This window comes from Phalaenopsis equestris, unplaced genomic scaffold, assembly GCF_001263595.1.
Source record: "Phalaenopsis equestris unplaced genomic scaffold, ASM126359v1 Scaffold000741, whole genome shotgun sequence".
Classification (NCBI taxonomy): Eukaryota; Viridiplantae; Streptophyta; class Magnoliopsida; order Asparagales; family Orchidaceae; genus Phalaenopsis; species Phalaenopsis equestris.
Window position 1 is genome coordinate 1,087,828 of NW_018165181.1, and position 26,635 is coordinate 1,114,462.

A 26,635-nucleotide genomic window follows, 5' to 3' on the forward strand; every position below is an offset into this window, starting at 1 on the left:
AATTTATATCTTATAAAAACATTAGATGAGAGATCTAAGATTTCCACCAATATTCATTAAATGGATCAAAACTCATAGCACTATCTTATCAGAGCTGAGAGGTTATTCTGATACTTCATTCCATCTTCAAATCCATTCACCGTTCTATGATATAATTCTCCATATTTATGGACTTGCCTTGCCAAAACCTCAATTTTTCGGGTATTAAGGCTAAAAATCATAACATCTCTCATCTTATTTATGTGTTAATTTGTCTAAACTTTTGAATAGTCATCACAAGCTCCATCAATTGCATCATGTACTACATCTTCAAAGAAATTTTATAATGTTACTAACATTAGTGTCAACCCTATTAAATCTACAATTTATTTCACTATATATGTTGATGAGCATTACAAACAACAAATGTTTGACCTCTTAGGCTTTTAAGCTAAACCATGTACTCAAGAGCAACATGATATTATTATTAACTTATCAAAGCCGAATGCCGCTGATTGTCCTAAAATCATTGACAAAATGTAATAGTAGTTAAATGATTGGAAATACAAATTACTCATTTTTGTCTACTAATTCTATTTCCTTAAGATATTCATTTGGAGCTATTTTTCACTACTTTAGATCATGCATCATTCTCAATGGCTTGTGGAAAGGCACTCATTGTGATTAATAATCTTATTTATCATAATAAAACTTCAAAATTGCATAATATCGCTTCGAATATTATCATTGGGCTTAAAAATTAAGGATGATTAGGTATTCCCAATATTAATTATTAATCTTTTATATAAATCTAAGCCGATTTTTAGCTGCAACATGCATTTACGTTATATAGGATTTATCAAATCTAATAGATCCAATTCGCTAGCGATGATGGAATAAAATCTATAATCCGCCTCTCGATCGGGGAAAAAATTTGCGTGCGATAGACGTACGCAGTGCTGCGTACAATATTGAGGTTATATCGAGGGTACAAGGAGGTTATATCTGCGGTATAACCCCTTGTAACATCCCTTTAACCTTTTGTAACTTACCTGTAACCTATTAATAAATTCTTAATATATGATAATAGAAGCGCGAAACTTATTTTATGTTACAGGTAGGTAACAGAAGGTTACAAAGAGGTAACAAGGGGTTATACCGCGGTTGTAACCCCCTTGTACCCTCGGTATAACCCTAATATCGTACGCAGCGTTGTGTATGTCTATCGCACGCAAATTTTTTCCCTCGATCGGATTTATTAAATTTCAATTTATGTTGTAAAAGAGACAAATACAAGATTTAAAGAAGAAACGTGAAAACATTTTATTTAAATGAGAATTTGAATTAATATTTTTCTTTATTAACATTTAGCTGAATTTACATTAAATTCTATTAAAAATATGCTGCCAAACACCCACTCTGCTTCTCTCTAGTTTAAGATGTAGCATACAAAAATCATATCCTGCACGCGAAGCAAAAATGTGTTCCTTGCCCCTCTTCCCCACTCCTCCTGCTCCTCCTCTACGCCGATTCAAATCCATATCCCTAAGCTCCTCCCGCCATTTTCCTTCCACTCCTCTCTATTCCTCCTCTTCCCCCTACTCTCCCGATGAAGTCCCCATCGACGAAGAGTTCCTTAAGAAGTACACCCCCAAGGTACAGGAATCCGAGGAGGAAGCCCGTCGCCGCGACTGGATCGAGCGCGGTTGGGCTCCGTGGGAAGAGATCCTCACTCCCGAGGCTGATTTCGCCCGCAAGAGCCTCAACGAAGGGGAAGAAGTCCCTCTTCGCACCCCCGAGGCCCTTGAGGCCTTCAAGATGCTCAAGCCTTCCTACCGACGTAAGAAAATGGAGGAGAGTGGGCTCTCCGAGGAGGAGTTGCTAGCACAGCAGTTCGCCATCAAGGGGGAGATTCCTGAGCCCATTGAGACGACCTGGGCAGGGGGTGTGGTGGCTGTGAGGGCGGTGCCTCCGAGGGATTGGCCGCCAAGAGATTGGGAGGTAGACGCTGAGGAGCTGGAGTTCATTCGTGGCGCACATAAGCTGGAGGCTGAAAGAGCGGATTTGGAAGGGGAGATTAGGACTGATGTTGATTCCATGTGTGTGGAGAGGTATAAGGTTTTTCTGAAGCAGTATAAGGAGTGGGTGGTTGCTAATAGAAAGAGGTTGGAGGAAGAATCCTATAAGGTACGCTTCTTTAATTATTGTGTTTCTGGTTGACAATGTTCCGGTATAGTTGTAGAGGAGAGGTAGTTGATGTTCTCTGATGAAAGTTTGTTCTTAAATTTTGGTGCTTGAAAATAATATTTTAAGGTAGAGGTTATTGTTGGATCCAAATTTGTTAGTGTATGACAACTAAGGCCTTACCATAAAAAAGAAGGAAGCCTAAGGTGTAGGAAGAAGAGCGAGAGAAGCTAGTTCTCAGAAATTTTTTTAGTGAATTGGTGTACAAATAACTAAACACAATTCCTTTGATCTGAGAAGGGGGAATTGAATTCAGCTAAGGCAACCTAATTCAGACAAGAGGTCAACAAACTAGTATAATTACATTCTACATTTATAGTTTTCCAATCAACTAGTAAGTGAGAGCAAATTCTCTAGGTGAATGCTCGGGAATGAATTCTTGAAAGGAGAACTAGTTAATCAAGAGCTAATATTTTGGGCAATTTCCGTGAGTTGATATGTTCTTTGGGTGAGTACCCTAAACAATTGGGTGAATTAAGATTCTCTTGGTTGAGTTAACAATTTAATTTTGAGTATTTAGTTTGGCTGAATTCTCAGGTGACTCATTTGAGATATATTTCCAGACCCTTGAGACTTTGGGCTATTTTTAAATTAGCGAGCTTCCTGTTGCAAGTGTTTCAAGTCAGATTTATTAGTTTATCACAAACATGGATAAAAAAAAATTGCTTCTCATTGGCCCCCAAACTTTTCTAGGCATCCCATAAAAAAGAGACCAATACAATGTACGCTCTATTTTATATGAGTTTAACTATTAGCACATTTTACACCTGCCCATGACACTTTGTAACAATTTCATCCCTGTTTACTCTTACTTTTTATCGGCAAGTTTGAGTAATTCCTTTTACTTGAAGCACTCATTTGAAGGAAAAAAAGTGATACTAGCTTTGATGTTATTCAATTTACTAAAATTCAAAGTGTGCATTTATTAGCTTTAGGTTTTAATTATCATTCTCACAACTCGTTTTTTCTTTCCTTATACATCTTAAATACTCCTGAGACACAAAAGTTCTCTTTATGTGGGTTTAAGAAAACATAGTTTTTACCCAGTATTAATCAAAATAAATTTATAGTCTTTTTTTTTCCTCTTGCGACTTATGTGTATGCGGATAAAGAAGGATGCTATGGTGACTAGGGGTGAAATACAACGAAATGTATTTTTAATTTGGGACATTTTAATGGTTTTAGTTATTGGGCATTTATTTATTTATTTTTTGTCTTTCACACTGTTAGCCTTTAATTGGATATAGGTATACCTTATGTGAGTTTTTTTAATTGGAAACATCTTTAAAAAATATGCTAACCTCAAGTTTTTTTTAGCTTGGTTTGCTATAAATAATAATTTTATAAACTGAAAGAAGACTTTTCTCACAAATTTCCCTATTTTTTTTCACTTCACTTATTTATCTTACAATGAATAATCTCAGTGCTTTGTGGTTACTTCAGTTTGACCAAGATTACTATCCAGGTAGAAGGAAACGAGGCAAAGACTACAAAGATGACATGGTATTTTATTAAATATGCGTTTTGTATTTGTTTTCTTTCTCAGGGCTTATTTTTCAACTTTTCAACTTTGACATTTTTTATATGAACTATTTTTTTGTGCAGTTTGAGCTTCCTTACATATATCCTGGACAGGTAACTTCCTTACTTTTATATGAATCAGTTGTTTTATGCGATAATTATTTGGGATGTTCAACATTAGTGCATCGTCTTTATTAGCTTCAAAGCCTCAGAAGCAATGATGTTACATGGCCTCTCTTGAATTCTCTGTCATTTTAGATATATACCTTGTTGCCTATCATATATATAATATCGCACATACTAATTTAAGAAGAAAGAAATAGACAAAAAAATTATTATTTCATTCAACATATGTGTTTAAATAGGGGTTACAATGTTTTAACAAATAAACCCAACAAACCCTATTATTACACATAACTCTCAAGACTCCTCCATAAGATGGACGAAAGATATTCACTAATCTCATCCTGTCACATAATCTAGCTAACTCCGCTGAACCAAGCCCTTTAGTGAGGCAGTCAACTACCTGTTCTCCAATAGTTACATGACTTAATTCCAACAATCCATTATTCAGCTTCTTCTTGATAAAGAATCTATTAATCTCCATATGTTTAGTTCTATCGTGTTGTTAGCAATATTGATTGTCGACTTGTTGTCACAGCACAACTTCATTTGAATCCCCTAATCCACTTTGAGTGCAACCAACAAGGCTTTCAACCACATCATCTCAGCAAATGTCATGGCTCAGTATTCTGCCTCTGCTGTCATTCTTCCTAAAATTGGTTGTTTCTTGCTCTTCCAGGAGACCAAGTTACCACCTACAAATATGCAGTATTCTAATGTGGATCGTCTGTCATCAACACAACTTGTCCAGTCAGAATAACAGAAGCCCTCAATATCTATATGCCCATTCTTTCGGAATACCAACCATTTTCCAGGTGCACTCTTTAGATACCTCAGAATCTGATACACTGCATCTATATGACTCTTCATTGGATTATGCATGTAGCAGCTCACCACACTTATTGCAAAAGAAATATCGGTTTAAGTGCTACACATATATATCAGGCGGCTAACTAGCCTCTGGTGTCTCTCATGATCAACTGATTCACCCACCTATCTATTGAGCTCGACATTCCGATCAATTGGAGAAACTGCAAATTTGCTATTTTGCATAAATGTCTCCGTGAGAAGATATGATACATACTTTCTTTGAGATAGGACCATCCCCTCAGGTGTATCAGCCACTTTAATCCAAAAAAAATATCTGAGCTGTTACCTCAAATTGTTTTCCCAATATTCTCTTCGGTTGAGCAATCGTTGCCTCATTATCACCAGTGATTATTATATCATCTACATACCCAACAAGTATGGTGACTCTTTGTTTAAAAAGACGTTACTGGGCCGGGTTCGGGGTGAGGCATAAGTCATTTTGCCCCAATCCCACTAGGGGGTGCAAATGTCATGGGACGAACGTTTTTTTAAGTCATGAGTGCAAGTCGCACCTCATTAGGGCGTACACCTCACTTGCTAATCGAATAAAAAGGAAAAAAAATCCTTAATTATTCAAACCTGACTGATTCAGTCATCTTCCACAAGAGAAGATTTCTCGCAACCCTTCTTTGTCTACCTTCGCAAGTAGATGATCTTTGCACGTAAACAACCTCCTGCACCGCCGACTGCTTCGTTCTCGCACATAGGTGACCCCCCGCCTCTGGGTTGCTTCATCCCATGTGCACTCGATCCAAACATCTTCTCTAGTAGAAAGGAGAACCGATCGCAACGTCTGCTTCTCTCCCCGCACCCGCAGCTTCTCTCCCGCAACCCGTGATTTGGTGAGAAATTAGAAATGCCACCTTTATTGTCTTTTAAGTTATTAATGGATTTATCGCTGTAGCTATAGTAATTGCATTTTTTTAAATTTCGTGTTTGTTAGAGATCACACAAATGCACAATTAATTAACTCATAAAAAATTTTTATGGTGAATTTTTGCTAATATCTTAAAAATTCTAATCCTACAAAACTTGTTTTGAAATTGAATGAGTATATGCTCTTTTAACGTCTCTTAATTAATTTTTTATGAAGCATAAATAGTTTATTTTTTGTCTCTTAATATTTATATTCCTTATTTTTCTTTATACTGTGGGGCTTACACCCCGTTCTATAACAGCTAAAACACGCCGTCCAACTCCCACGTCTTTTAAAACATTGGTTTGAAATTTATGTTGTCGAAAGAGTACCGTGTGGTATGCATTGATTTGCTGATATCCCATGCTAATCATCGTCATTCTAAACTTGTCAAATTAGGCTCGATGAGACTGTTTCAAGCCATACAATGATTTTCTGAGCTTACATACCTTGGCCACTGTTGTGATGTACTAAATCCTAGTTGTATCTCTATATATACCTCCTCCAGTAGCTTCACATGAAGAAAAACATTATTCACATTCAGTTGGTGGAGTCTTCATCCACCATTCACTGCCAGAGAAGTCAGTGTCCTCACCGTGCTCATCTTTGCTATTGGTGCAAAGGTTTCATCTTAGTCAATGTCATAAGTTTGACTGTACCCTTTTGTCACTAGTCGTGCTTTGTACCTCTCCATCTTTCATTCTAAAGTTTGTTTTACAGCACTTTTATCCAATTGTCTTCTTTCTTGCTAGTAGTGGCACAATCTCCCATGTTTAGTTTTTATCAAGAGCTTCATGCTCTTCATACATTGTCGCTTTCCACTTGAGATCCTCTTTAGCAACCTACCAACATTTCGGTATAGAGACAGCCCAATGATGCAATGAATGGTCCATGCAAATGTGAGATGTTAGAATAAGAAATAAATTTCATAATTTTAAGTTCCCACTCAAAACGACCAGGACAATGTCTCGCATTGCTGCAAGAGGTCGACCTTAACGCTGCAGTGGGGGCGGGGTAGGAGTGCACGGAGTAGGAATAATATCACCTGAAAATTTTGAATCAAAGGTGGATGGTGTATGTGTCTCAAGAGTTGGGGAAGATTGGGACATGAGACTTGTTGCCACTGTAGACTCTGTTCCCTCAGTCTACTTTTTCCTCAATGTATACACCCTTAGCTCACCTTCAGCTTAAATCTCACCACCTCTGGGGTCAATCTCCTCGATTTTCATCCCCTTAGTAGAGTTATCCGACATGTCATCGCTTATACTTGCACCACTCCATCACTATTACTACTCACTCTCTTTTGTATCATATCTCCAGTGTGTTGAATTACCGAATGGTGAATTCACCTCCACAGTGTAGTATGGTTCAATCTCTCTGAATGACACATTCATACTTACAAAGAGTTTCTTTTTAATCGGTCTTGAACATATATAACTCTTTTGAGTAGCAGAATAATCCACAAACACATATTTCACAACTTTGGAATTCAACTTCCCTACAGATGACCTATTGTCTTTCACAAAGCATACACATTCAAATACTTTCAATTGAAGGATCTCATTATTATCTCATTTCAACATCCGACAATGAGACTTCCACTTCAACCCTTTTGAGGGTATCTTGTTAATCAATTGAGCGACTATCAAATACTGTTTACTCCCATAAGTGTTGTGGGACATTCATTGTCATCATCATGCTCCAGACTATCTCTAGAAAATGTCGGATTCTTCCTCTCCGCTACTCCATTCTGTGTGGATGTATATGGGCATGTGGTTTGGTGTTGTATCTTTTGAGCTGACAAATAAACCCCAAATGCTTTGTTGATATATTATGTCTCATTATTAGATCTAAGTACCTTCACAACTGCTCCATATTGGGTTTGGATTGTCTGAAAATTTTTAAAGCAAACAACTACTTTACTCTTCTATTTCATCAAGTACATCCAGATAACACTAGAAAAGCAATTATTAATGTAACAAACTAATGATGATCATTCATAGAACTAGTAGGACAAGGTCCCTATCCATCAGAATACATCAAATCAAACACATTAGAGCTCCTATTCCCATAACTAACATAAGTGCTCTTAGTGAGCTTACCAAACTCATAAGCATCACACACTAGTTTCTCCTTATTTGTTTTTTCATACATAGATAGATACAACCGATTCAGTAAAGTAAGACTAGAATGTCTCATATATCTGTGATGTAGCAGTAAAACATCCTCGATGTTCCTCCCATATTCTCCTACTGCATCACTTTCCACCATGGATGTCAGAGCCAAATCCTTCTCCTCTCAGTTCGAGTACTGGAGTACTCTATGCCACGTTTCAGTCCCAAGTGTCCGACCAGTCCCTTTCTCTTGAAGATCATCAAAGGAATATCAAATGAAACAATTCAATTTAAGGAGAATAATGACACTAATGGATAAGAGATTTATTGGAAAAGGAGCATGCAAAATATTAGTCATAGTCGTATGATTGATACATCTCACTGTACCCTTAACAACTACAAATTCTGTTGTACCATCATCGGTCTGTATACTCCCTAGTACTGCTAGATAAGTATATGAAAAGAATTCTTCAGCAGTACTTATCACGTGATGAAAAACACCAGAATCTATGATACATTCCAATGATCCTGTGGTGGAAATAGATGCAAGAGCAAGTGTGTCACCAGTTCCTTTGTTGAAGTTAGCATAATTGGCAAATTTAACTCTTGATGTCGATGGATTTGAAACATCATCAGCTTCATCTCCTGTTGCTTTCTTCTTCCACTTCAACAGCTCCAGACACTCACGATCCTCACTAGTAAAAATCACACTTGTCTCTCTCTCATCCTCAGCTACCATCATATTTGTCTAATAATCCCCTTTTCCATCTTTCTGACCCCCATGATTACGACCATGACCACAACCTCTACCTTGTCTATATCCACCTATCTCCCTCTCCTTAGGTTAAGGCGGCTTAGGACAAGCGCTGCTTGGATGACCAGCTTCACCATAATTTTAGCACTTGCGAGTCTCCCTCCGAACACCTAGCATAACTGGGCTCGCAGCAACCAATGTTGACTGTGCACCCAAAAAAACCACTCGGCTCAGAGTATAGCTTTATGTGACTCTCCTCCTGTATCATCACAACAATAGCCTCATCTAGTGTAGGGATGACAAATCTTGGATCAAACGTTGAATTCAAATGAGTCAGAAACTGCATAGTTCTCATCTATGTAAAGATCTCTCATTTCTTGCACTCTAGATTGCTACAACTTGACATCAATGAGAAGTAATCAAGATTCACTCACAGTCTTTCCAAATCTACGGAGTATTTTTGAATTGATTTTTCACTCTATACCACAACTTATATTTTTCGTTGAATCTGGAATACCCCATGTAGTTCTTAGTCCCAACATAAATCTTCTTCAGCTTTGCCTAGATGTTCCTCACCTTTCGAATGCCATCGATTGATGACGCAATTGATGGAACCATTGAGTTGAGCATCTAGGTGTAAACTAAGGCGTGAGTGGTCCTCCACTTATCCCTCCCAGCACTGTCACTCTGTGATTCATCCTCGGTCAGATATCCCTCTATTTTCTTACTTACTAGAGCCGTCTCAATCCGACGTGGCCGGCTCAGATAAGTGGCCGGTCCATCAAGCTTCAGATCCACAGGAGGGAAATATAGATTCATCTGCGTCAAAGCATGTGTTGAAGTCGTGGTTTTTGTCGATGCATCGGCTTCCTGTATGAGCCCTACAGGACCTTCAGGACCTCAGGATCAATCTTTTCGAGAAGATTCAATCCTTTCCTCCCCACGCTATCTCTATCTCCCGTCATCTTCAATCACCTGGACTCCCTTCTAGGTCATACACACCATGAACAATTTCCTTCCTCCTTTAGGCCCGATTTTGATCTATCTCATCATCAAGATTCAGATACTCTTCATATTATTCCCCTCCTCGGGATCCGTAGTGTATCCCCCCCCTCCTCTTCACACGCACACACAGAGGCCCCTTTCAAGTGAACAAAATCTCTTCGTGCGGCGGTCTGACTGCGAGAGGTGGGGCGGCGGCGGAGGCGGCCTGGTGGACGACTGTCAGGAACAGTGGCTAGGGTTGGATGGCCGGCCAACCAGGTGAGGGTAGAAGAGAGAAAGGTAGAGATGGTTAGAGTTTGGCTTTGATACCAAGAAGAAAGAAATAAGCCAAAAATTACAATTTCATTCGTATGTGTTTAAATAGATGTTACAATTTTTTAACAAATAAACACAATAACTACATTTAGCTTGTACTAGATGACAATAAAATAAAAAGATCCTCCTTTATAATTCTCTCTCATTTCTAATATTGTACTAGAATCATGGTCAATAATACTCCTAATCTTCACTAAGCATTTTCTTGCTCATGTTGTACTTGTCAAAATTTCGATTTCCATTGATCCTCTCTTAGATGATTGTGACTTGTTTGTGCCTTTACAACCTTTCCTTTTGTGAGATCCTTATCTTTGCATTGACAATTGAAGACATGGCCTTATTTTTTATTTCCCCTATATCTACACCTCTAATTTCTAGTAGCTTCATATTGATAACTTTTCTTCTCACTTGGTTGCCGCTCTTTATTGTTTCTTAGACACTACTCTCCATCAACATATTTTTTATTACCTTTGTTCAAGCCTTTTATTTGTATTTTCTCTGGCTTGTTTCTTGTCATGTGTCTTTGAATCCAATGCACAACACTCTTTCTTGTATAGAATGGTCATGCTCCTCTTGTAACAATTGCTACCTTGAGGCAACAAAACCTTCTATTATTCATCTTTGATAAATACTATTTAAAATTAAGTTCATCTCCAATGCCACCTTGAGTTTGTGAAGTATTACCATATGTAAATAGCATATGTTTTTATCATTTATCATAGGAATTTGCGGTTTATTATTGTAATATTTCTTTTTTATTGAGTGTGTTCTCTTTATTTGTACCATCATTGGTTATTCTCTTACATTTCTTATTTATTGATACATATATATTTGTACTAAATGACTGTTTAAGAAAATGCCATTATTTTAATTCTCTTTCCTTCTTACATTATGCAGATCTGTAGAGGCAAAGTGACAACTTTACACCTTTACCAGGGAGCTTTTGTTGACATTGGATGCGTTCATGATGGGTAAGCTTACAAAATTAAGTGTACTATGAATGTTAATATCCTTTATTGTTTTTTTGAAAATTGCATGATCAAAGATTTTTGCAAAGCTGTGTTATTTGTCAACAGAAATGTCAAAATGGTTCCTAGACTACTTATGGGAGGTGATTTTAGTTCCAGATTGTCTAATGTATTTGATTTCTTAACTCTTCAGATCCGACTCAATAGTTTGACTCTTCAAATCTGTCATTTTTTATCCAATTTTTAAGAGTCAATGAACGAAATTGAAAACATGTATAGTTTGGGGCTAAAATGGTCTCTAATAATAGTTCAAGGATCATTTTGATCTTTTTCACTTTATTTACCATCTCATACTCTCTGCAGTTATTTGATGGGCATTTATTGCATGATCTTTTTTAATTTATTTACTATTTTAATTCCAGTCGATCAGAGCATAATCCTGCTATTTTTTTTGGTATCCTGTGTGCTGTGAGAACCCAAAAATGTTTCACTGAAGCACAATTTTATTTTCTGCTTTTGGGCTATGTGTGTTCCTCACTGGTTTGTTGCCTTCCAATCTACAAAAAATGGCATGAAAGGGTACTAAAAATTTAAATCTTAGACTGCAAAATGAAATAGATTTTCTAGAGTTACTTGCTTGGAAGATGTAATGTTTTTTTTGAAAGCTACAACTATCAATCACTATTTTGTTAGCTTCTTATTCGATGTTTTAGATGCACTGAAGTATTATGCTAACTTGAAATTTTATTTACCTTTTTTTCTATTTTTTAGCTTGTGTAGGTTTGGTTTCTTTCTTAATGGATCTTCGTGCTTTTTTGGCTGACATGTTCACTTCATCTTTTAGTTGGGTTCCAATAAAGGGAAATGACTGGTATTGGATTCGACACCATATAAAAGTTGGCATGTATGTGTTTGTGGAAGTTCTGGTGAGTCATGAATGATTACTTTCGTGCTACTAGTTTTGACTAATTTACTACAATGCTGTCATAGGTTAGTTACCTGCATTAGTTTGTAACGTTCTTAGCACTTAACTCTTGGTCAATTGGACTAATTGAACCAGTAATAAAAATTGTACTTCATTCATAATCCGATTGCTCATTAAAATCTGATTGGCTTTTGGATGGAAATTGTGAAGATGTGCATTCTTTCCTCAGACATTCTATTGAGGGGTTAAGGTTTAAATTTTTTTAAGAAATAAACTCTAGGTCAATAACAAATCACACATCTATCATGCTTAATTTAAGGAAATGCTTGGACTTGTCAAGTTAGCTCTGATAACTTGTTTATAGAAGCTACAGTAGAAGGTTCCTACTATTTTCGCACGTTTCCTTCTTTTTAGTTCTTTTCTAATTCAGTGCCAGTTAGTGTTCTAATTTGTTTGATGCAAATATCTGTTCATTTCTATGCAGGCTAAAAGAGATCCTTATCGTTTCCGCTTTCCTATTGAATTGCGTTTCCTCGATCCTAATATTGATCACCTGATGTATGTACCTAGGGTTTGTTTATTTGTTTACCTTAACGTCTGCATGATGCATCTTCCATTTATGTGACCTTTTATAATGCATATTATTTGTCATTTCAATTGTTATATGGTTTGGCAGTTTACTTCTACTGCAGCTTAATTAACTTTTGCTTCTTTTATTTCTATCTAATCCTTCTTATATCTTTCAGATTCAATAGGTTTGATTTTCCACCGATTTTTCATCGTGAAGAGGATATAAATCCCGAACTCTTATGGGTAACTTCTTGTTTTATTATAATCTTATTTACATTTATACTCTAACTTATCAAGTTGTAAATATTGTTCTTTTATTTCAGGGAAATGTGATATTTAGGGTTTAGGACATCAAAATCTGATATAATATTCTCATACAAATAAGTTAATTGGAAAATAAGTAACGTATCATGTTTTCGAATATGCACGTTTGTGCTTTTTGGAAATCTTAAACCAATTGTGGCAAGTGATCCTTTTTTTTTTTTTATTTTGAGCTGCTTTTTGGTGAGAAAGGGACGAGAGACCTTCTCATGGGAAAGTAATGATGCTTTTTTATAACGTATACAAGTTTTTTGCTTTATTTTGCATTGGGATTATAATGTCTGTCATACATATCATAGAGCTTTTTTTTAACAAAAAAAAATATTAGAACTAATGACCTTGACCTCAATAGGTAATCTGATTGTTGCTCTAGGAGTTCCCTATAAAGTTTGGGTGTTTGGCTGTAATGATTAAGCTCACCCCTTATGACCTAGAAGTTATGAAATCAAATCATAAATCAACAGGTTTTTATTGTAAATTTAACACCGTGAGCCTTTTAAAATTTATTGTTTAGGAGAAGCCAAACTCTTCGCTGCGAGCCTCCTTTACGTCCATGTGAGAGAACTTGAGAATTATTTTTCTAAAGATAGATTAGGTTTAAATTAACTAGTTTCACTTTTATTTTCTGGATTTATGTAGATCTAGGTGTAGATTTACTCCTATGCCCTCAATTCTCCATTCATAATTTCGCTTTTAATTAAGAGGTTCTTTCAGGCTTAATTTTATTGTTAGATTTAAAATTTAGATTTAAATTGAATTATATCATTTTGGAACTGTTGGGGTAGAGGCCTACTCTATCTGCCAATGTCAAAAGGTTGTAAGCTCTAACATTTTTGGAGCCTTTTAGCAAGCATGGGTTGTCTCATCTATATGATATTTTGAGTAGACTTGTTGGAAATGTCTATGTAAGATGTGCTTTTGGGGTTAGCATTGACTTGTTTATTGGCAGAGGGTTGGTCCTGCCATTTTTAATTGAATAATTTAGAGATGCAAAACATGGCCAATTTCAATTAAGAGGTATTTGCTTCAACCAATAAGTGTTTGAAGCTATGACATGTTCACTAGTTGTCCATGAGTATTAGTTCAGTTTGAAGAATCATGTTTAAGACAGATGGCCTTCAATTTGTTTTGTTTTAATTGGCGGATATAATTTAATTGATGGACTTGTTAGCAAGGAAGCTGGCTCACGTTTAGGTTAAGTTGGGGATTACATCTATTGAAAAATCAGGTTACTTGGTATGTTGCTTACATTCAGTGGAAGTCCTGAGTTTGTTGGGGCGGGCTGAAATTTATTTTGTTGTGGTTTGAATGCATAGCAAGACTTATAAGTGAGATTTAGAAATTACAGATAAAGGAAAGCCCAATGATGGATCTTACAGCTTTGCTTTATATGTAATAAACATGTTTGGTTAAATAGACATATTTACCGGCTTTATGTGGCCCGTTAATTGGAATGAAGCTTATATTTATTGAAAGGCCATCAATCGATACTTACAACCTTCAAGGAGAAGAAGCCCAATGAGGGTTTATGGACCTTCCCATATAGGTAAGGTGACCTGATGGAGGAAAGCTCAGTTTAGAGGTACAAAGCAAGGCTTCATGTGGCCTAGGGGTACTAGACATGACCAATAGGAGCAATTATCCGCTGTTTAGCTCAATTAAGTGTGTATGGTTTGATTCCAGATCAAGGAGACCTCACCATATTCCATTGTTAGAGTATGCTTTTCAACTTATATTAAACTTCGAATAAATGCTAAAACTATGTTTCAAAATTTGTCGAGTTGTTTAGCATTGAAACATCTAGGAGATTAATTGGCAAAAGTTAAGGGAGCATATTTACAAATTTATCTTGTACCTTTTTTTGCTTTGGATTCATGGACACATACCATATGCAAGAGCAGAAGTTTGAACAACTAATGCTTTTATTGTTTGGGTTCACATTTAATCCCTGCGAGGTATATTTTTCACGTTAGAAAAGCACATGATTGGTTTGAAAAATAAATAAATATGAACATCGTTATGGTAAATTGTACACAAGGACATCATAAATGCTAAGCAATTCTTTCCATTTCAATGAAGGGAAATTAATATTATCACTCGAGTTTTGGAATTTAGGAAAAGGGTGGATAGATAAGTTTTTGAGGTTATTGGTGATTATTTTCTGCATAATTTCAGCTATCATTTTCAGTTTATTTAATTCTCATGTTTTCTTTGCAGCGGGAGTGTGGAAGGCCACCCATTCCTAGGAGAAGACCTACAGGCAAGATCGAAGATCAGCCTCTATTATCAGATCACCCTTATGTTGACAAGGTCCTTTCTCCGTGTCAGTCTTGTTTTTTGTTTCTGAAGTGTTTTGACTTGATTTGGCTAGAATAGATATGTCATAGAATAGAAATGCTGGTTGTTCTTGTTTTCAATGTACAAATTGAATTGTCATATTTTGTCCATAAGCTAATTAAGTGCCTCTATCGTTTACTATTACGCACAAGTATAATTTTATCTTTTCGGTACAGTTATGGCAGCTACATGTTGCGGAGCAAATGATCATAGATGATGAAGAGGCAAATCCTGGAAAGTACATGGACAAGAAATTCATTGAGGATACGCCTTTTGATGAAGAGAACAGCATTCAATACTCACAATCATACTACGAGAAGGCTTTACTTCCAGTGACTATATTGGCAAGTTGAAATAAATACTGCAAGCATTCAATTTGCTTCTTAATCTTCGTATTGTGCAAGTAGTTTGCTAATCCACTTCTTGTTTGCTTAATTTATTATCGTAGAATACAAATTTGAAAGAGCTTGACTTGGATGCTGCTCGAGCAGAGCATCAGGTAATTTTGAGCTAGAATCTTTTTTCTCTTTAGAAGTTCTTAAGCAGTTACTCATGTAAATATAGCAGTTTGTCCTAAGATCTAGTTCTGGGATTTACTGTCATGGTGTATTGAGCAAGGCATTTTTTCAAGTAAATTCTAAATTAAACTTTTTGTTAACAAAGGACGCTCTAGGCAGTATTTTGATAAACGTCTTTATTGATTTCCTTTGTTGCTGCATTTGCACCATTTGGGTTATAGATAGACTTGAAGGGCAGTGTTCAAAAACTTCAAAGGCGTAACCACACTTAACCAGTATCATTTTTTCATCATGCTTCAAAATCCAAGTGGTATAACAATGTGGTCGCCGGCATGTGCTTCCGACTAAATTGTCACAATTATAGTCTCCATTGATGCTAATGAAAAATGTGTCATTCATGTTAAAAACAATAACATTGTAACTGTTACCTTTATTTTTTCTCTCCAAGGCAATGTATTTCTTTTTTTAATTCTCCAAAATCTTCTTCCTTCAATCACTTTTCGACTGCCATCAAAGTAACTTGGAGATCATTGTTCGTGAAGAGCGCAACATCAAGCATTATTGCCTAAATGCCTACAAATGATATTCTCAACGACATAGCCTACCTCCATGGCCACAACCTCATCCTCTGCGACATCAAGTTGGGGAATATATTTCTTTCGGGTGAGGTCCAAACATAAGTGACTTCGATTGCATGCAATGGCTTGTAGATTGAAACTGATGGTGGTTTGAGTGATATTGATGATCATGGTGTTGGAGGAGTCAAGGAGTCAGGAATTGAAGTTGTCAATGAATGTTTGTCCGTAGAGTTAGCAAGGTATCTTCTTGATAATTGTTTAAGAATAGGTCTGTCGGACTCGTGGATAATTGAGCAATTGCATCAAGCTTTCCTTATGGCCTCATAATACATTGAAGATGTCAATTGATTTTCAGTGTCTCACAAATTCTTTCCACAATATCTCATGCAGCATAACAAAAAACTATGGAAGGAAGCTAAAGAGAGAGGAGAAGAATTTACTGTAAGTAAGATGAGACGAAATAGAGAAATGGATGAGTACGACTTAATGCATTGGCGACGGTCCTTGGAAGAGAGAGAGGCGCTGGTTAGAGACATTAGTATGTAAGTATTCATTCTCCCTTTTGCTATCCTAACTTGCAAATGGTAGATTTCCGTATGAAGCTTTAATACTTCTCAAGCTTCATGCCAAATGAAATGTTGTGGTTTTATTTGCAGACGGAAGGCTCTTGGTCTACCAGTGGAGGAGCCTGGAAGACATGATGTAAATCCTGCGCTTTGGAAGGACAAGTATGATCCCACCAATCCTCTGTACAGGTATGACTATTGGGGGGAGCCCAAGAACTCTGAGGAGAGCCGGCAGCAAAGAATGACTGAAGACCACAACAGATCCATCGTTGGAAAAGGCACAGTTTGGTATGAGATGTCTTATGAAGAAGCCATCGAACAAAGGATGCGTAGGGAAGCTAGAGTGAAGAATATGCCTAAAGAGATGAAGGATGCGGAAGAGGAGGATGATGAAGACGACGACGATCTAGATTTTGATTTTAGCATCTTAAGCAATTCAGACAACACTTGTGCTGAAAAACCAGTTGTTAATGGCACTGAATCCCCTGGAATGTCGGATGAGGGTGTGTTTGACAATTAGTCAGCAGCACTTCTTGTAGCCTATTAGTGTCTGCTGCATGTATAAATTGCACGTGATTGAGAAATCTATAATTGCGCACCAGTGCCTATTTCTTTTCTATTATTTTGTTGCTACCTATGCTTTGCATATTTGCGATTTTTTTTTTTTAATGGCCCGCGCTATAAATCTCAATCTGTCAAAATCAAACAATGCTTAATTAACAGGAATGCAAAATAAGATTTCAGGCCATTGATTAGTACATGACACTACAAAATATAGCTACTAAAAAATCTAATACACATATCCATTTGATGTGGCAATAGTTTACCTGTGAAAGTTTTCTAAACAAAAAATTTAAAAAATTGTTGTGGGAAAATAAATAAGGGGCATTTACATACATGCCACCCAATGCTTGTGTTTAAATATCTAACACTTGATCTTTACTTTATAAATATCACCTAAATATTTCATATAATTTCATATAACATAAAAAATACCTCCATTTTAACTATTAAAAGTGAAATGCTCCTTTTCACAAAGGTAAAAATTACTGTTTAGGGTGTTAGATGGTGTAAATTCATAGGGTATTGAGTGGCACGTATGAAAATCGTCCAATAAACAATCAATAACTTTCTAATATCTATCATATCTGGAAAAAATTCAGTAACCAAAATTTCACTAAAATAAAAAAAGGAAGAAACAATAAAAGTAAAAGAAAATTTAAGAAAATATTATTGGGAACAAATATTGTACCAAACGCACTCTTAAACCTCATTCCCATCCTTGCAACACACCGTAGAAGGCATGCAATCCATAACATTATCCATAATGTCGGCACATGGCAACATGCATTTATCAACGTAAAATTTACATTGAATCAAATACAACCAGATACTGCATTTCTGAGAAAAAAAACAATAATAATAACAAAGACAAAGACAGAGACAAAGACAAAAGCAAAACACTTCCTATAGAACAGGCTGATCTAACAGTGGAGCAACGCAACACGACAAGAAATGTGTGTGAAGTTTCTTTGTACAGTTCACCGAGAAAGCACTACAGAATCTCTTACAAATCTTAACGCGAAAAATGAATGGGCCCATCATGCCAATCTATCTAAAACAAAAAGCAACAAATATTGCTTTTATGATTTGCTGCATCCATATACCAGCAACTCGCAAAGGGGAGAGCTTTAGCAGTAAAGCGGCCAAAACATGGGATTTTAAATTAGTCAATTTCACCTTCTTCAAAATCATTTAATGGAGCCCTAATTGGCCTATCAGGTTCACCTTCATCATCAACATCATCAAAATCATCTTTAATGAATAAACCCAGCTGTTCTAAAGGATTGCTTCCACCGAACTTGAAACAATCAATGTCCCCATTAGAGGAATCTGGGTTAATATCAATAGCGGAGCCAGGAATATGTGCCATGGGAGCGGTTCTAAGCATTTCTAGGTCTTTAAAGAATAAGCTGTTTTCATTGATTTCAACTGTTTTCTCCATCTGTTACAGCACCCATAAAAGATTAAACACAAACTTTATGTTGGGAGGAGATGAGAGACAAACAATATGCATATATGCAAGAATTTACCTGCAACAAAGCTTGTCGTGCTGCTTCTCTCTCAAGCTCTAGTCTTCGTTTTGCTTCAGCAGCAGCTTCTGCCTCAGCTTTCAGACGAGCATCCTCAGCAGCCTTCGCTTCTGCTTGCAGCCGAGCTCTCTCTGCATAGATTTTTCATTAAATTTCAATCAAGCAGCTAGAAAAAGATGGAAATAACAGCTTGAATGTAAAAAAAAAAAAAGAATTGCATACCCTCCCTCTGTTGCCTCTCGAGTTCCTCCCTCTCCTGCTTCAGTTTTTCAGGGTCTCTTTTTTCACCCTATTCACAGAAAAGCATAATGATCATATCCATGAAACACGGATTTACCAACACCAACTGCGTTACTAAAACCAACCTTATCGAGGGTTTTCTCGCGAGCTTTAAAGATTGTATCTGCAAATCGACTTCTCAATAAAGCTGCCCGATAGAGCTTGTCTGGGGAGACTTGCCTCTCAGATGGAGCATTCTCCCCTGAAGTTTTACAGGTAAGAAAGCATTATCCGACCAAGTCAAATCTTTAGAGCCATTGGAGGTTCCACAACTTTCTTCTCAGATATTTAGATATGCTTACCCTCTTGACTAACATTTGATGCAACTGGCACAGCCTTACGATGAGCATTCTCTTCAGCTTGGTCCACTCCAGTTAGGGGTCCTGAAACACTTCGGTAATATTACCATTTAGGCACAGTATATAATGTTGATAAATCAGAAGAACAAATAAAATATAAAAACTACAAACAATATAACCTTGAATTTAAGTTTCAAATGAATATGAGAAATTGAGCAAGCTAATAGAAAGGAACAATGGAAGCATGCTAAAAGGACCGAATTAAAACACAGCTCCTATAAATTCACCTTCTTCATGTCTCAATGGTGGTCCCTGAAGTAGGTCATTTTCCTGAATTAAAAAAAAAAAAACAACTGATGAAAAGGTGAAAGAAAAACAGAGTAAACTATATTTTATTCCTGCCATCACACTGAAAATCATGAAGAAAAACTAGACAACTACAGTATGCTAATGCTTCCCCACATTACCTTCTTCGGATTTGTAGTCCTATCAGCTCTCATATTTGATTCACTTCTTAAAGTGCTACATGAATCTGAGTCTGCATGAGGATTAAGAAGTATAATCAGGGACTCGATAGACAAGAATTATGAAGTATAATCAACCAAAAAAAAAACAAAAAACTATACCACTATCTCAAATTAAAAGGCAGAACTAAACAATTGCCCATAGCACCCATGACAACCTCAAAATCTCAAATTACCAAAAGCAGAAGATGATACATCTACTGGAACTTAAAAAGAGTCAATCAAGATGAGCAAAATGCCTAAAATTTAACGGCAAAATAAAAAAAGACAATTATGCTTGACAATAATGAAACCATGATCAAGATGTGGAAGTTCCAACTACAGTTTATTCCTGCTCACACAACCCAAAGAAACCTACATAGAAACAAAATACCACTCCATATATCCATACATGGAATCTGTTAGTCTGCATATATAGGTCAGGCAGGAAAATGAGGGATAAGGTGGGAGAGGCAGTAGGAAGAGGCTGTTCAGCAACCTGTAATTCCCTTCAATAAATGAAGCATAATCTAACACTTTTTCTCAATAACCGCTCTACAGGATAGTCCTTCAATCATCTGTATTGTATTACATGCCTCTCCGAATGAGTGCATAGCATCAGTGGTACGCACAAATTTCTATATTCATCAGTGGAAAAGTTCTCTCAAGTGCTCCCTCTTAACTTCATTGCTCTTCTATTTTACCCTTTATTTTATTTGTTCTTCTACTTCCTCTACTTCAAAATGCATGGATATATTATACAAAGTATATCTCTTTTTGCCAAGACTCCACCTAACTAACAGTCAGAAAATTTTGCAGGATAGAAAAAATGAGGATCAGGACAAAATAAAATTTCAAAGATCTAGGAGGGTTCTTTAACCAAAGCAAAGAACAATAATACTTAGATCCTTTATGATGTATTTTTTGGAATAAGCACAGCATCTTTAGGGGAACAACACTGGCATCCATGTAAATAAATAAATAAATCAATTGGAGATAGTATGCTCACGGACATTTTGGAGAAAAAGCAGCATACCCAAAACATAAATGAATCTAAAAAAAAAAATAAACGTAGTAAGAAGTTTTGGTGCGTAGGCCATGGGTTTGGAGGGGTGATCAATGTTAGCTAGCAAAGGGGTACCAGCATTCGATGGGATGCTATTTTGGTAGTTCAAATCTCTAACCACCCGGTAAATGCAAAGACAACCTAGCTATTGCTCTTAGGCGCGCCCGCTTCTAGACTACAGAAAAATTTAGTTCTCTATTCTTCCATTTCATTTATTGGTGCCTATTCACCAAACAACATTAGAAACCTTCAGCCATGCATGCATATTCTATCAGTATTGGTTTGATTTCTCAGTTTCATCCAAGTGAAAACTAAATCAAAGTCAAGGTTTTCACCCAGAAAAAAAAAAGAATAAAAAAAGAAAAGTACTTTAACTTTCATTGAGATAGAAAAAAGTACAGCTTTTATAAGAGATGCAAAGGCCAATTAGTAGCCCTAGAATAGAAAGCAATAAAACCGTACAATTTAAAAAAAAAAAAACAGGAAATCATTCAACAGAGAAGCTCTTTTGAATACACAAATTCACAAAATCAAATATAGGTCATTCCTCTTGATATTGAAACAAGTGATCAACAGAATAAAACAAATCAAGATCTACTTGATTGAGCATGCAGTGGGATCACTCTAAATGGAATTAGTGGTGCAGCTAGATTGGGTTGTCACTTGTAGCAGCAAGACGTATTTCCAGAATAGCAGGAGAGCTGGCTACCACCTTCACAAGTTCCAAAAATGGTTCTTAAATTGGAGTGTTGGCCGCCATCTTAAATAGGGCTGTCAAAAAAGCTCGTTGTTCGCGAACAGCTAGTATTCGGCTCCTTAAGTAGCTCGAGTTTGACTCGTTAAGTAGCTCGTGTTTGGCTCGTTTGTTAAGTAAACAAGCTGAACACAAACAAGTTTTTAAAGCTCGAATTATAAACGAGCCAAACACGAATAGCTCTTTGTTCGCTCATGTTCGGCTCGTTTTACCTCGAAATAAAAAATATATATATAATTATTCATATAATAATATATGACATATATTATTTATATAATAATATATTACATATATTTATATCTAAGTTTAAATCGTAACACCTTATAGGGTAATTTTGTCATGTGTCTTCTTTTGCATACATTTGGTCCAGCTTCGAATCCAACCATTAACATCTATTTTTTTTCAATTTAATTTTAATAAATCAATTTTGGGCTGAACACGAACACGAATATTTGAATCGAACCGAACACGAACACATTGTCCACGAGCTAATTTCGAACACGAGCCGATTTCGAACACGAGCAGTTTTGAACGAGCCGAACACGAGCCAAGCCTGCGCTCGCTCAAGCTCGGCTCGTTTACCCCCCTAATCTTAAAGACTTCCAGAAATGATTCTTAGTTTATTTAAGTGGTGTGATCCAATTTGAAAACTTTTGAAAATGCATATAAGATTTCCAAACTCCTCATCAAGCTACGAATATATGTTGATCATTCCTAACTTGGAAATAAGAATATCAATGTGTATTTGAAATAAGAGTTGTAGTAAGGATATCAGAAATCTGATACCTTCGTGGAGAATAAATCACCTTCATAAACCTTTGTTCAACTTTTTCTACTAAGAAGTGCAACAATCTCAACATGCTCAATCCTCTCATGATGGATAGGATTCTTACTAATGTTGATAGTAGCTTAATTCTCACACATCATCATCATCATTAGCTCTTTATTATAAACTTTTAGTTCTAAACATATCATTCATTGTTAGTGGTTTTATTCTTATTATTTGTATAAGATTTCTAGTTATTGTGTATGTTTATCAGTCATATCATTGTGCTCTATTTATATTGTTATACAACTTTTGTAGGACTTTTTTATTGTTGGTCAGATGGATATAGTTGTCTTAATTTATTGTTGCACAAATTCTTGCATGTTAGATTAAGTTATGTAGTTGCATAGTTTATTTTTCCTTCACATCACTTTTGTTGATTATCATAAATTTCTTCCATGCAATAATCATACTTAGAATATCAATAAAACTGGTCATATTGTTTAAAAAGCTATGAAAATTTGTTAATTTGTATGTCTATATGCAGTGGCGTGCCGGCCAGTACAATCCTTTTAGATAATAGTTAGTCAAGCTGACAAGCCTAGGGAGTGATGACTCTACAAAAAATCATTAGGTTTTCATGTGTTGGTGTCTAACTTCTCAGTTTCACGATGTCTTACAAAACCGACTATATATATACATATAAATTTAAATAGAATTAAATGGTAGAATAAATATTGAGTCATATACTAGTGAGCTTGATTGGATTGGAAATAATTTTATTAGAATATGTAAAATTGATTGTCATTAATTGTAATTTATCATTATACTGAACATTACTTCAAAGCATATGACGGATCAAATCCAGGTGAGATGTTATCATTAATATCTGATAACAAATCATTTTCTTGATTATTGCTTTAATAAATAATCGTTATTTACTTGACTTAATTTGTCAAACACATTTGTTGATAATTTTTATAACAGGTTCTACCAAATAATTCAGTGGACCCTCATCTAAGAAACAAATTCTTCGGCATTAGATCTATTTATGATATTTTTAGTTTATGAATCAGCTATTATATTTCCTATGGGTTTGGGTAGCTTTTAGTTTTATAGTTGTTCCTTCAGTTTCCTTTTCATTAAATGTTATTCTATTCCTTGGTAGGCTATGATTGTAATTTTAATTATTTAATAAAATAAAATTTATCATTTTTTGCTTACTTGTAGTATCCTTATTATTTACATATAAATTGATCTTCTTTTGTAGTCAATATGTTGCTCCCTCTTTACCTTTCAATTTCTTCTTCTCTATAAGACTTCGGCTTGATAATATACATAATTTTTTGGTAATTTAATGAAAAGTGTATGCATCCAACCTTTCAATAATTAGAAATAATATGTATGTATGTATGTATGTATGAATGTATGTATGTATGTATCGAGCCCCCCACACTATGAACTCAAAATAAATAAGTAAAATAAATCATGAAATTTGTTGCTGTAAGTTCAATGACAAGAATAAAAAGGCAAAATTATAATGTAAGTGCGTGCAGACCACTAGAAGAGGATCCTGATTTGCTGCTTGAACTGCTTGAACCACTGCCACAGCTACTTCTTGGCAATCTTTTATCCACCCTATCAGCAAGAGGAAAACTTGCAATCGGAGGCTCGTTACCACAAATATCCAAATATTCAACCACATCAGCAGGACCATTGCCTGCAAGCAAATCAAAATGACATAAGAGATACAGAAGCATTACAGAATAACAACGCTATCAATCAAACAAGAGGAGGCAGTGCTAACCTTTGCAAGGATGCAATGATGAACTGCTGAGTCCAGACTCGATCAAAATCTGCAGATAAAAGAGGAAAAGTGAAGTAACAAAAATACAGGTGACAAATGATTCAATAGCGAGCAAATGCTACCTCCATTTCACAAGTCTCGGTTTTCTTCAGCTGATCCAAGCTGTTCCCTTGCACATAGTCGTCCAAGAGCTTCTTTAATTGAAGTAAAGCCTCAATATTAAGCGAATCAAAATCAATTTCTATTTCACCATTACTGTCCTGATCTGCATCATCAGTGTAACTCTTCAAGAAATCAACAATGTGCTGTGGCAATTCCGGAATAGATGACAAGCGCCTGCTAAGATGCAGCTTTTCTTCATCCGTCATCTTTGGTTCGCTATCCAAAACAACAGTAACATGATCCACAGAAGGAATTTTCCTCTTCAAAGATTCCGATGCTGACTTGACAGCTTTTGTTTTTCTTTGTATAGCCATATCTACTGCAGCTAACTTTTTCTCAATAGGTTTCCATCTCGATTCAAAGAAGTTTCTCATCACATTAGCCATGGCATGCACATCATTTGTGGGTGGATTATATGTCATGGCATTGGAGAATGTAAGCCTCACATCAGAGGCAAAATCTTGTGGGCTGGAGTAAGCACCCGAAACTATCTTAGATTTGACAGTTCCAAGATCCATTGGTTGTTTTATTACTGTGAAATAATCTGGAATGTTCAGTTTCACCGCATCTACGGGGGTATTGAAAACCCATGCATATTGGTGAGCCATCAGGCGTTTGAGAAGTGTTTCACATTGCTTCATCAACACAGTGATTGAAGGCGGTGATTGAACCTGTTTCATTGATTCAACTCTACCACCAATCCCACACTTCAATTGGGTTATATTTTGACCTGCACAATCCAATTTCATCAGGGGATCACCAGAGGATGATACAATAACCCCATTTGGTTTCAATGTGGTTCTTGAAAGTATTTTCTTCTGAAACTTTTGAACCTGTTCAAGCTCCCGCCTGAATCTCACTTCTAGGTTTTTCCTTTCAAATCTGGACATCTCTGAAAATGAAATCACTTGGATGGGCACGAAGAAACCAACAGATTTGTCGTCATTCAAGCTTATACATCTTCTCTTACGAACACAAGAATCCTCCGATCTAGCATGCCCATGGCTAGTAAACCCTTCAGACTCGCCAACCGCCTCCACTGCATGTCTGTCGCCTGGGACAAAGCCAGAAGTGTACTCTCTAGAGGACTTGTGCGTTTTCCCCATCAAAGTGAGTGAAAGATCGCCGCAAAGATCATTCAAAGCTTTCCCCTGGTACCAGGAGCAATTTTCAGTAACCATCAGTGGCAAAAGATCAATCAAACAGATCTTCAAATTTCCAGAACAATACACAACACAAACTTACTCCGATATTGAAACAAAAGAGTCAACCTAAAATTTGAAAACACGAATTAAGAGATTCCATCGAAATGAACTGTGTTCTTTCTCACACCAAACTGATACATTCATCATTCACCAGGGATACTGTAGCGCGCAGCCTCTGGCACACGCTTTGAATCACAAATAACAGCCGGATTCTTAGCTTCAATAAAAAGTGGAAGAATCATCCAAAATGACAAACTCGGTTGATCCCAAGCACGCTAAACCGAAAAAAAAAAAAACCCTAAAACCTCCCGTCCAGTTTCAGTTGCCATACACTTATCACCCGACATCACGCAATGCAAACCGCGTACAAAGACAAACAAACACGTGCTATATATCCCAAGCCACAGTCCAAAGAAGAAGCAAAAACCTTCTCGCACTTGTATTCCAAATACGGCGCCCTTATGTCGGTACTGAACACAAGAGGCGTAATCGGAAGCCCAGGAGGAACCAGAACCGATATCTGGTTCTCCTCGCCCACCTCAGAATCAAAAACCCTAAAAGATAGAAGCCGAGAGGAAGCTGAGCCCGCCAAACAGGTGCAAGGCAAGAAAATACACAAAAAATAGGCCGTTGAACCCGATTGAACAAACCCTGGATCCCAAGAGCTCAGCTGCCAACAAAAGCACCGCAAAAGGAACTCAACTTCTCTTTTTCCTTACTCCCTCTTCTTCCTCGTTCTTCTCCTGCGCGGCGGCTCCGCTGAGAGAGCGAGTAGGGAAATTAGCGCAGGTGGTATATAACTGCTGTCCGGTTCCGGTTAACCTAAAGGGTGAAGAAAAGTAGATACATAATTAAAATTTGGTACTTTTACACACAATTCATATGGATTTACATCTATACCAAATAAATTTTAATATTTACATTTATATTATTTTAGTGTTATAAATTTATATGTGATGATATTAAAATTTAGGTTAGAAAGGTAAATACATATTTACTTTGTTTTTTTTTTATTGGATGTTCATCACATGCATTTAATTGCTCTTCAAAATAAAAAAATTTAAGAATTTATTTATA

At 36.3% G+C, this 26,635-nt stretch overlaps 2 protein-coding genes across 3 annotated transcripts; one reads left to right on the top strand and one right to left on the bottom strand.

Moving 5' to 3' along the window:
* The first annotated feature begins 1,417 nt into the window (after window positions 1-1,417).
* On the top strand, window positions 1,418-17,243 carry LOC110030598 (protein PLASTID TRANSCRIPTIONALLY ACTIVE 10). Its single transcript, XM_020733378.1, has 12 exons — window positions 1,418-2,166; window positions 3,667-3,726; window positions 3,829-3,858; window positions 10,739-10,812; window positions 11,654-11,735; window positions 12,219-12,292; window positions 12,481-12,547; window positions 14,843-14,935; window positions 15,139-15,306; window positions 15,411-15,461; window positions 16,449-16,600; window positions 16,715-17,243. Exons 1-12 carry the CDS (start codon window positions 1,459-1,461, stop codon window positions 17,142-17,144), a joined length of 1,989 nt encoding a protein of 662 aa, XP_020589037.1. The 5' UTR covers window positions 1,418-1,458; the 3' UTR covers window positions 17,145-17,243.
* A 627-nt stretch (window positions 17,244-17,870) lies between these two features.
* On the bottom strand, window positions 17,871-26,358 carry LOC110030578 (transcription factor GTE9-like). Of its 2 annotated transcripts, XM_020733349.1 has the most exons (11): window positions 25,599-26,357; window positions 24,314-25,504; window positions 24,192-24,240; window positions 23,943-24,104; window positions 19,763-19,833; window positions 19,583-19,625; window positions 19,299-19,379; window positions 19,083-19,198; window positions 18,940-19,006; window positions 18,718-18,848; window positions 17,871-18,629 (listed from the first exon to the last, which is right to left on the bottom strand). In XM_020733349.1, the coding sequence occupies exons 2-11, from the start codon at window positions 25,457-25,459 to the stop codon at window positions 18,351-18,353; spliced, it is 2,145 nt and encodes a 714-aa protein (XP_020589008.1). In that variant the 5' UTR covers window positions 25,460-25,504; window positions 25,599-26,357; the 3' UTR covers window positions 17,871-18,350. The 2 variants fall into 2 exon arrangements, with proteins under 2 accessions (XP_020589008.1, XP_020589007.1); XM_020733348.1 differs by having other exon boundaries at window positions 24,314-26,358.
* Between the last annotated feature and the right edge of the window lie 277 nt (window positions 26,359-26,635).

Coding starts and splice junctions, on each gene's coding strand:
- LOC110030578 (XM_020733348.1), bottom strand. CDS start 25,534: ATGGTTACTGAAAATTGCTCCTGGTACCAGGGGAAAGCTTTGAATGAT. Junction 19,834..23,942: donor ATCAGGATCCTCTTCTAGTG/GTCTGCACGCAC, acceptor ATCCTCATGCAG/ACTCAGATTCATGTAGCACT. Junction 19,199..19,298: donor ATCAAATGTTAGTCAAGAGG/GTAAGCATATCT, acceptor GTAAAACTTCAG/GGGAGAATGCTCCATCTGAG.
- LOC110030598 (XM_020733378.1), top strand. CDS start 1,459: ATGTGTTCCTTGCCCCTCTTCCCCACTCCTCCTGCTCCTCCTCTACGC. Junction 3,727..3,828: donor AAGACTACAAAGATGACATG/GTATTTTATTAA, acceptor TTTTTTGTGCAG/TTTGAGCTTCCTTACATATA. Junction 14,936..15,138: donor ATCACCCTTATGTTGACAAG/GTCCTTTCTCCG, acceptor TTTTCGGTACAG/TTATGGCAGCTACATGTTGC.